The 11,277-nt window shown below is 44.3% G+C and overlaps 1 protein-coding gene across 1 annotated transcript; it reads right to left on the bottom strand.

Annotated features, from left to right (window-relative positions):
• Positions 1–7,410: 7,410 nt before the first annotated feature.
• Positions 7,411–10,342, bottom strand: LOC125544687 (ubiquitin domain-containing protein 2-like). The gene is made up of 4 exons (XM_048708434.1): positions 10,114–10,342; positions 8,654–8,776; positions 7,675–7,794; positions 7,411–7,581 (listed from the first exon to the last, which is right to left on the bottom strand). The coding sequence occupies exons 1-4, from the start codon at positions 10,145–10,147 to the stop codon at positions 7,517–7,519; spliced, it is 342 nt and encodes a 113-aa protein (XP_048564391.1). The 5' UTR covers positions 10,148–10,342; the 3' UTR covers positions 7,411–7,516.
• Positions 10,343–11,277: the final 935 nt, after the last annotated feature.

The raw sequence follows: 11,277 nt of genomic DNA, 5'->3' as shown, positions 1-11,277 counted from the left end.
CGGAGAATAGCTATCTTTGTTGTAACTCTTTTCAGGTCTAGAATTACAGCTACCGGCAATCTCCCTCTTGTGACGTAACTTGCATTTTAAGAGAGAAAAGGCTTAGAATTGTATCAAAAAGTGAAATATAACTTTAAAATAAATATTCAAAAAATATAACTTTAAAACAATAAAAATAACAGTGGAAAAACATAATGCAGGATAGGCGTATCAGTGGATTAGGGGGACTCAACCCTACACATTAGGGAAAGGATTGACACGTGTTAACCGCTAGAACTCAAAGAGATTTGTGTATACAAAGGGTTAAATATTATAGCCTGCTTATAAATGAATTTGAATTCAAAATTAGTTTAAATACCTTCAGGTAAAAAGGTGATTTAAAAAATGGTTCTTTCATCCCTACCTCAAACAAGGCATCAAGGGAAAAAAACTTGATTCAAACACCCGATTTAAAAATAATAATTTAGATCATGTATTTAGGCTCAAACTTGCCCAGGCTTCACAAAATTTCTGGCTCCGCCCCTGATGAACAGTGCCGATTCTAGTAGGTAGGCTTCAAGAGGCTGAAGCCTGCCCTCCAACAAATGTTTTTGTACTGGTTATAATACTTTGGATCCCACTAGCTCAACTAGGAGGACCATCTAGGCATGCACAACTTCAACGCGTAGAAATAAAAAGTGATCACTTTCAAGAGAGTCAAATACGGATAGCTAAGTTGCCTAGTATCTCACTGTATTTCTTCTTACTACGTGTGCTTAGTGAGTCTTCTTGTCCTGCATGAACTGAATATTTCTTGAAGAGAAACCTAAAGTTTTTGAATATATACCACATGTTCTCTGTTGAGCTCTGAAAATATTTGAGCTTATATGGACAACATGATTAGGAGATAATGACTATTTGCTAGATGGGTCCAATATTTCAGATAAAAATATTATATCTTTGAAAAAACCCAAACAGTTTCTTTAAATAGTACATGTTCCTGTTGTTACCTGGATTTTTCTTTAGCTTATTTGGTCCACATGCTTATGGGATAATGGCTATCTGGCTAAACAGTTCAAAATTTTGGTTCAAATAAGCATTTAGTTTTCTCTGTTAATCTTTGAGCCCATCCTCTATTTTTTTCTTGATTCGCCAATGGCCATGAAGGCGCTAAAAGCTAGGACTCCCATTCCATCCTGCATTCAGTTCACTCATTAGAAAATGCAAAATTAAGGGCATCTCCAACGGCAAACCGCAAAAAACTCCGGCATCTATCCGTGGACAGGGGGACCAGTCCGTGGACACAGATGCGGGAGACAGCCATCTAACGCTAGCCGCAAACATTTCAAACCACATTTTAACTAATCGGACGAAATTCATCCAAACCGGTCGATATTCATCAAAATTCGGAAAGAAAATAATACAAATCATCCACACACAACATGCAAATTAAGTCTAGTACAATAAGGTCTCAAATTCGACTAGATCCCGGATGTCAAATAATTTTTTCAGGAACGGACCATGTCCTCCCACACATACTTCTCTTCAGCTTCATCCAGCAGTGTGTGCATGTAAATGGCCGTCCCGTTGACCTGTGGTACACCATGACGGCGCGTGCGGGCTACATATAACATGTAGACCAACATTGAATGAATGAATCAATCAACAAGTTGAGCAAGAGGAAGTTAAACTTACAATCTCGTCCTCTGTCGCGTGCAATGGCCACCTTGCCTCAAGATGACGAACCACGTTGCAAAATTGATGATGTTGTCTAGATAGCGTGCCAGCGATACGTCAACGACCTCTTGTTGCGTGGTTGAATGATGTACATGTCGTAGGGCGCAACGTGCTTTCGTGCGTGAAACTTTTCATGCACTTGCTCCCAGAAGGGCTCCCCTCAGCTCCTGGCTATGAAATCCGCGGATACGGTCAGCCACGCATCGCACAACAACTCATCCTCCATGATCGAGTAGCTCACCATCTTTCGTACTCTATAAAATGACATAGCATTTGAAAATAAGCTGAATGACATTTGATCGAACACCTGCTGGTGTCCGCCATGGAGGCCTTCGACAGGAGGCGGAGTGTACCTAGGTACAAACGACTCCAGGGCTGAAAGCTCCGTCGGAACGGCGAGCGGGCGCGTCGGAACGACGTCCAGCCTATGTGGCGGCCGGTGACGAACAAGCGGAGGTGAACGGTGCGGATGCAAAGCAAGGAAAAGAAGGGACGGAGTGAAAGGAATGGAACCGGAAAGGGGGATTGGGTGGGCCGGGGGTGCCGGAGTCCTACGTTTCGGATGCCCAGACTCCCGCAAACCTCCACTTTGGTCTCCAATTTGCGAGTGCGTCCGGACCGCCCCGCGGACCGATATAGATCGGTGTTGGATGGCTTACACAATCTAAATGGTTGTGGGAGGTTTACGGGTCCCCCATGAAAATGTTCTAAAGAAGAGTTATGCAACAAGTAGCGGCAGAGTAATAAAAGAATGAAGAGTTTTCTGAGCGTCGGTGGCAGGAACACTACTGCGTGCGGGTGTTAAGTTGATCCAAAATGCCCACCGTCGCCACTTCACCAGGGACATTTCCTTTCATCAGACACAGATTGTCGAAGAAAACAAGAGCGAACTACCAGCTGACGACACGCGTAGTATCGACGAGCGTTGGTGCATACCCTGCCTGCCGGCGAGTAAAACCTAAATGTCTTTAGGTCACTCGATTTCTTGACCGCGACATATTCTCCGTGAAAATCCTAACCACCACCACCCTACGCCATAATCTAGCATACAAAAGAGAGCGAGAGAGAGAGCCCTCTCTCTAACAAACGCGGCTGGTAGAGGCACGCGCCTAGCAGTCTAGCTACATTTGGGTTACTATATAACCCTAAATCTAGTAGTAGGAGACTATGATAGAGGTTGGCAGCATGATAACATAAATCTGCATATGGATAAGGGATAAGTTGTGGGCTACTACCATAAAACAAGTTATAGTACTAGCAGTAGGCAGAATCCTGCCTAATCCCAGCTAGTAGTAGCTCTGAAAGCCGTTTCGGCCGCGACTTGGGAAACCGGTGCTCCAATCAGACGATGCTCGATGCCCGGCCCTGCATCGATGGTGTGCACCGCAGAAGGAGTACGCTTTCCGGCCGCACCCCCATGCACATGCACATGGACATCGGCCGGGCTAAAAGTAGCTTTCCGCGGATGAGTGGGCGCTTCACTTCATTCACAAGTGACACCAGACTTTTTATTCCTCCTGCCCACCCTTTTGCCTTCACATTCTGCAACTCGAGTCTGCACCGTACCCTGCAGCTCGCCATAAGCTGACAAATGGGTAGGAACATGTGTAGTAGTACTAGTACATGCAGTGTGCTGGGAATTGAACTGGTCGTGGCGGGAACTGTACCACTATACGGCATGCACTGTGGGACTGTTTGTTTGAGACTAAGTTTGCCTAAGGTTGCCATATTTAAGGTTAGGCAAGGTGGGTGTTTGGTTCAAGCCAAACCTTAGACAAGCCACACTAGGGTCCCATATCACATACTCTCAAAAAGTGTGGCAAAATTCCTTTAGGCTTGCCAACTTTGGTTCTCATTTTGAAGAACTAACCTTAGGCAAATGTGGCAATATTGTATGGCAAAAGCTAGGCCTAGAACCAAACAGCCCTGTGTGCTTGGCTTCCCTTTTAGTACCAGGCGTTGAGTGTACAAGTATAACATTGTTCTTGTTACTCCCTCCGTAAATTAATATAAAAACGTTTAGATCACTATTTTTTAGAAAAAATGCATCAACCGATTCTGAAATAGAGCTCGAGCCTAGCCCGGCTTTGAGTTAACAAAGCCATCAACCGGCCAGGATTACAGATGACAAGAACCAAAGAAAGAAAAACAACACGGTGGTAAGCAGCTAACTAGCCTCAAAGCTACAAGCTAGAAGATAAAACAGATAAGCACACAGCTACAGACATCGAGGCCCTCCTCCGAGAACGAAGCACCAGGAAGCTAGACCAAGCTGGTACCGAGGAGAAGGGGATGACCGGCATCAATAGGGAGTGTGGTTACCAAACAGCTATGGACCCCGGCACGGCACAGCCATCCAATTCCATCTCCGAAGAAGACCACAACCTCCTTGCCTGGCTCAAAAGGCGCCGCACCGTCAGAAGATAGAATGTTCCACCTAGAACTAGAATGGTTGCCGCCGGAGGATGGCCACATATAGAGGATCCCCGCACTCCCGACGAGCCGCCAAAGCTTCCCTCAAGCAGAATTTCCCATGGCCCGGCCGCAGAGGAAGGATAGCACCAAGCTTGGACGAAGAGGACACACCACTGACGTCGTCGAATGCACCCCAACAGCGCACATCAACCAAACAGCTTCCAAAGGCGGCGCGTTCAAGAAGGAGAACGACGCCGAGAGCGCCGCCGCCCACTGAGGTTAGGGCTTTCACCCGGGAGGCAGAGGAAGGCGGTGGAGGGAGTCAGACCTGACAAACGCCTCCAAGGAGGAAGAACGGTGCCCTCGGGCGCCGCCGCCGTCGCGGCCAGCCATGGCCGGCCATGGATTTCTCCTGGTCTAGCTCCACACCACCACCCCACCCGTAGCAGGAGACCGAAGATCGAAGAAGAACGCCGATCCAGGCCCGGAGGGAAGGGATCGCACCGCATCGGAGAAAGCAGGGGACGCCAGATCTAGTGCCGCCGGCCGCCAGGACCGCGCTAGGTCCACGCCCACCAGATCCCCGCCGTCCTCACGGCCAGGGACACCGCCACCACACCCGCGCCACCGCTCGTTGCAGAGCCGGTGGCGCCACTCCGACAGAGGCCGCCGCCCCAGATCCCGTGGCTCCGTGCGAAGAGCAGAGCAGCAGATGCCCCGCCGCCACCTTCCTCGGCGGCGTCCCGGGCTTGCCCAGCGGCGACCTCAGGCGGCGGCGAGAGGGTGGGAGACGGGAAGGGGAGGACTCTGCGGCGATCTAGGGTTCCGCCCCCGAGACGCCCTGGAAGGAGTACTATAGTACTACTCCGGGAGTAGCATCAGCGTTTTCCGAATGTGCATAACTGTGCAGGCTGCTGTAAGCTGATCTCCGGGGAGTCTACTGGTTCTGTGCAGATTGCCTTTCTTTTTGGATGCGAGATCGATATTTGACGAGTGAGAGCTCATCATGTGTCCCGAGTTGCAAAGATCTCTGCTCCTCGGCCACAAAAAATGAAGAAGTAGAGAAGGTCAATAACAATCACAAATGGGTTGAGTCCAGTTTATCCCATCCAAGACACACTTGGAAGAACACTGCAGAAAGCATCCTAGGCTTCTGAGAGCGGCCCCGGGTCGGGTCCAACCAACCACGCTACAGCTCCACAGCCATGAACCACCAAGCGTCTACAGCCTGGTCCTCCTTTACATTACACACGAGCCCAAAAGTTGAGATCGTCATGTGATCAAAATCGTGCAGTCCTGATCAGATCTCGGATCCAGCCTACGCACACATGGAATCCTAGACAGACCGCTCGAACCGTGGTCCTAGTCCTACTCCGGCGGATCACGCATCTAGGTATATTCGTAGTAATTTTCTTGCCCATTTCCGGTTGTAATTACATTATCCGGCATGCAAGCACACATGTTTTTCGTTTCCTTCCCCAACGCCAGCCGCGAGGGAAGATCACGAAAATCGCCGCCCGTGAAATGCAGCGATCACCGTGGCACCGTGCATTCATTAGTTGCGCGGACCCGTAAGAAGCGTCGCAGTTAGTAAATGTGAAGCTGTCGGTACAACCGTACATGTCATTTATGATGGGAGATGCAATGATTTAAAGGTGCCGTACCGTCGCACGGCCATCTATCAGTTTAATGGCAATAACAACAGACATGGGAGGACGGAGTTGTGGGTCAAACGACAGGTCTGATTGCCTGTCCCGGAAGCGAGAAATATGACCGTTCAGAAACATCCAATAATCGCTCAAGCAGCATACTCCCTTCGATCCTTTTTACTTTGCATATAAGAATTGTCTGAAATCAAACTTCATCAAGTTTGACCATATTTATATGAAAAAGTATCAACATCTGCCATGCTAAAGTTATACAATATGAAAATTTAAATCATGACGCATCTACTGGCATTAATTTTACATTATGAATGTTGATATTTTTTTCTATTAAGTTGGTCAAACTTTATGAGACTTGATTTTAGACAAATCTTATATGCCAACTAAAAAGGATCCGAGGAAGTAATATTGTACTCCCTTCGTTCACAAATAGTATAAGCGAGTACTTACTCCGTTTCAAATATAAGTCTTCATAGAGATTCCACTATGAACCATGTGATGCATTTTAGAGTGTAGGTTCACTCATTTTGCATGGTCTGTCGTAAAATCTCTATAAAGACTTATATTTATAAATGAAGGAAGCAGTACTCAGTTAGGTAGAAGCAGCTCAACCCACCATGATTATCACAAGTCATGTTATGGGCCCTCGTCAGGGAGGTAATACCTGTGATGGTGTTCTTGCTCTTGACGTAGGTTTGGGCCCTCTTAGAAGAGGTAACACGCACAAGAAATTATACAGGTTCAACCCTAAGCCTTGTGGCAACGTTTAATGGTCGTGGTGATCTTGGATGTCTCTTGGCACAGCCGACGGTAAGACATTTGTTAGACACTTAACCCACCAGCGAATGGTTGCTCGAGGGCCTCTTGGGCTGTAATCATATACATGGGCCTACCCCGTAGGTATCTCTTCCTCTCAAGTATACATATAACATAGCCTAATTGCAACCGTTTTATCAAAGTATTTGGAGTATTTATTTTAACAGAGAATGATGCAGCGAAGAAGTCACAGGAGTTATTTTGTATTTGCTTGGATCTTAAATCCAAATCAGTGTACCTATAATTGTTATGAGTATGAATAAAATTACAGGTTTTTCTCGAAAAATAATATACATATAACATAGCACTAAAAAAAGTATACATATAACACTTCTCAAAAAAAAGTATACATATAACATTTGCCTAAAAAAATTGTATTCCCTCCGTTTCTTTTTACTCCGCATATAAGATTTGGTCAAAGTCAAACTACACAAAGTTTGATCAAATTTATGTAAAAAAAATATGAACATCTACAATACTAAAACTATATATTATGAAAATATGTTTCATGGTGCATCTGATATCTGATAATATTGATTTCATATTGTGAATGTTTATATTTTTTAATATAAAGTTAGTCAAACTCTACAAAGCTTGACTTTGATCAAACCTTATGCGGAATAAAAAGAAACGGAGGGAGCACATAGAACATTGCAATTTGTCTGAAAAAAACATACTAACATTGCAATTCTATATTTTTCCTATTTCTGGGTTTCGACAGCTCAGTGTACCATACTCAGGTGTCGGCCTAGAAAGAGATGCGAGCACTACGAGTCCATAACAACTCAGACCAGAACTGTAAACCGAATGTGGCATCTCCATTGAAGTTTTGAGCAAGTAAAGACTATAGTCGCCGAACAAATGAGATTTACATGATTTACACGAATCCTTCGTGGTCTATGAATTCATTTCTCCCGGATCAAATTAGTCGGCTCGCTCAGAACGTACTTTGGTAGTTCGTATTTGGCACCTGCAGCAGAGTTTCCCAGCCATTGATTTTGGTTCTGAAAGCACAGGGCGGTGGAGAAGATGCATGCGATACAAGGAAAAATAATAATTTTACCTCTTTCGTCGTAGCAGAGTGTCATGTCAGAATTTGTGACAATGATGCCAGCACTGTCTACTATGGTTTGCGCAAGTGCTAAATCAGCTTCTGCAGCGGCCCGAAGTGCATCCCAGATCTCTGAATGGAAACGGATTGTGGTTTTTAGTTCAAATTAGAATATCACTGCTTCTTCAACTGTTTGGTTGTAAGCAAATTAAGAGCGCATTATCAAAAAACAACAAACATGAATTCCATGCATATGATAAAACAACAGTTCAAGATATGGCTCAGACCAACCCTTCGCTCGACCAAACAAGCATAAAATATGCTAAATGTTAAGTAGATATTTAAAGAATTTGCATAGTCCATCCCAACAAAGAACCTGCGGCAATGTCCATAGTACAAGGAAATTTGTATCAATAAAATCTACTCCCCCCGTTCAAAAATATAAGATGTTCTACTCCCTCCGATCCATATTAATTGTCCCTAATTTAGTACAAAGTTGTACTAAATCAGTGACAATTAATATGGATCGAAGGGAGTAACTTATTTTTGAATCGGATGTATATAGACACGTTTTAGTGCGTTTCTTCGCTCATTTCAGTCCGTATGTAATTCATATTGAAATATAAAAACATCTTATATGTAAACGGAAGGAGTACAACACATGCCAACTTCTGTTTGGCAATCCCTTCATATTTGTTTCCTCCTCAAGGACTATAATTTAACGTGCCCAATTTAACATCAACAATGGACTAAACTAGCAAAACAGCAAATCAACACTATAAGTATACATGTACTTCAAAAGTTTAATGTAACAAACTGCATATCTAGTACAGATTTCAGTGACAAATCTGCATACAGACCATTTTAAAAAAACTGCATACAGATTTAGTAAAGTTAGGTCAAAGTTCAAAAAGGAACTGGTCCGGCAAGCAGTATAAATCGCTTGCAGATAAATGTTCACAGTACTACAAAAATTAGAGTTGTACAGTACCTTTCTGTCCACCATAGTGAGGAGTAGTGTCCCAGAATTCTTCGCGCATCTGTTTGAGTTGTGCTGGTGTTATTGACTGAGTGTGCTTCCAAGGCTTTGGTTTTTTCAGCTTCTTACTGCTATCTGAGATCAACAAAAACAAGTTAAGCGTTAGTACTGAATATATCCAAATGCAGTCACAGCAAGTAAGCACTGTGTTTATCTTGAACTGAATCAGGCTCATGTTGTTTTAGACACCGCATAAGTATACAAAATAACGGAAGTACACAATTCGGCTTCCAATAACTAATAACAAAGATTTTTAACGAAGCTACTTGTCTACAAGCCCGTTTCATCAGTGGGTTTGTTTTTCAGAGGCCTGTTTTATATCAGTTAGTTAACGCCCTTCATTTGCTGAACCGTGAAATACAAATTTCATCTTCACCACCACATCAAGTTTACACCTTGCTGACCAGTTGAAATTAGTGTAACTAATACGAAAGGTTGTCACAATGTCAGTTCATTTAATAACTACTCCCTCCGTTCCTAAATATAAGTCTTTTTAGAGATTCAAATGCGGACTACATACGAAGCAAAATGAGTGAATCTACATTATAAAATATATCTATATACATCCGTATGTAGTTCGTATTGAAATCTCTAAAAAGACTTATATTAAGGAACAGAGGGAGTATTAGAGAAAAGTAGTTGGGCAAGCTCAGTATTCGACGAGGAAGTTAAAAGAAACTGCACAAGGAAGAGTGTTTCCTTTTGCTATTGTCATCTCACTCCCATTTAAACATGCTCATGGACTAGCACTGATTTTAAGGCCATTTTTCTTACCAAAACAGACATATTTCCTACTACTGAACCCGAAAAAGTAATGTCTTCCTTCCTACACTAAAAAAAAGCGTCATTTCCACAGGTCTTTCGTCGTGTCACATCTTCAATAATGTTGCTAGGTACTCTGTTCTACGGAGGAATAAATCAACAATCCCATCACCGTCCTCGATAATTATTTCTGTCATACTCACAATTGCTTTTTCATAACACACATATCTTCTCTTCACCTAAAATTGTACTGTACCACTGATACGTTGATCATGGTGATATTAACAGCTCCTTTGTTCCAATGATTGTTCAATTTGGCCTTTAGAACTTTGCTAACTGCCAACAGGAGCAGAACGATCACATATGACCAAATATAACATGGGAAATAATAGAGCATTCCATAAGCAGCACTAATTCCCCTCCCTGCTACCCCCAGCTGAATTACCGGAGCGACGCATCATCAATCCAATCTGCTACGCAACCAACAGCAGGCAGGGCTAAATCGACATAACAGTTACAGGCGCCTGGATCAAGAACCTAGGACACTACTCTGATAGTGGTTCTGGGGACCAGATTGCCCAAGATCTCAATCATGAACCCACCTAAGAAAGCATTAACAGAATCGAGATAGACAGGGTAAAAGGAGAGACCGTCAGATTTAGGGGTGGATCCGGCGCAGCCCATGGCGACGGACGATCAGACGGTCATCGGCGACCTCTCTTCGAGAACCTACTGGAAGCGGAGGTGGCTCACGCGTCTGGGCTCTGGACTGCAGGGTCGATACAAGAGAGGGAGGTGGACTGAAAACCGAAAGCGGAGCAGGAGTGGAGGATGGACGTGTCAGCCTGTCAGGATGTGGCTATGCTAGCCAACAAAAGCAGGTGCGAGTATAGCTGGTACCCATGCGGTGCTGTTCTTTACCGGGGTCTACTTTTGTTTTTCATTTATGAGGGTTGTCACAATTTCATTTAAGGGCTCCTCAAACAATTCAAAAGTTTAAGAAAATCTAACTAATCTAGCGAGCTCGTGATCAAACTTTATTTGCTTCTCTGTTAGTACTCGTACCTAGTAATAATAAAATCACAAGCATAATAAAACAATCATAAAAAATAGCTTTCGCTGCACCCGCCGACCGTCCTCCATCCTTCATGGTATCAATCATGTTTAGATTGTTCGAGTTAATAATAGTCTGAATTTGAAAGACAAGGCTTCAGCGCTCAAGACACCCGCGCAATAGTCTATCTTCCCATTTCCCCCAACAATAATTTTGCCTCTGTCATCTCTAAGGACAACCCCCATCATGCCCCTGAGCAGGTCATGGTCAAAAGAAGTATCAATGTTAAGTTTCAGAAAAACCACTGGAGGGCAAGACCAGCCCCCCCCCCCTTTCATAGAGGCATTTGGAGAAGAAGCGGTTTATCGGGGTCTACTTGAGTGCACACCTTGGCCAAAATCATTATCTCAACCTTTTAACGAAAGAGGAGGGCAATTGGACCCCATTTTGTATGTTTAGCCGAATATGATCTTTTTGCTACCGTCATATACATCGGCGATAGGCTACATGGGATATCGCCGGGGACAATGGTGGTAAACCCCGGTTCACGCCCCTCAGTCATGCCTACCAGCCAAAGGGCTACCCCCACTAATCTCGGTGGTAGCCTTCTAACCCTACCGCCAGGGCCGATGATGATAGACCCCATAAAGAGTAAGTGGCTAGGGGCCTTGGCTGGGCCACCCACCTACCCTCAATCCACATTATTCTTCCTTCTCTAACACTTGAGTTGTTGCCCTCCTTAATCTCTCTCCAATCCAAA

The sequence above is a fragment of the Triticum urartu genome, chromosome 3 (assembly GCF_003073215.2).
Source record: "Triticum urartu cultivar G1812 chromosome 3, Tu2.1, whole genome shotgun sequence".
NCBI lineage: Eukaryota > Viridiplantae > Streptophyta > Magnoliopsida > Poales > Poaceae > Triticum > Triticum urartu.
The sequence above is the reverse complement of the archived record's forward strand: the minus strand, read 5'-3'. Positions and strand labels throughout refer to the sequence as shown.

What these genes read in the sequence shown, in the direction of transcription:
- LOC125544687 (XM_048708434.1), bottom strand. Translation starts at nt 10,147, where the DNA reads ATGGGCTGCGCCGGATCCACCCCTAAATCTGACG. An exon ending in ATCCACCCCTAAATCTGACG is followed by an intron (nt 8,777 to 10,113) that starts GTCTCTCCTTTT and finishes TGTTGATCTCAG; the next exon opens with ATAGCAGTAAGAAGCTGAAA. An exon ending in ACTCTGCTACGACGAAAGAG is followed by an intron (nt 7,582 to 7,674) that starts GTAAAATTATTA and finishes ACTCTGCTGCAG; the next exon opens with GTGCCAAATACGAACTACCA.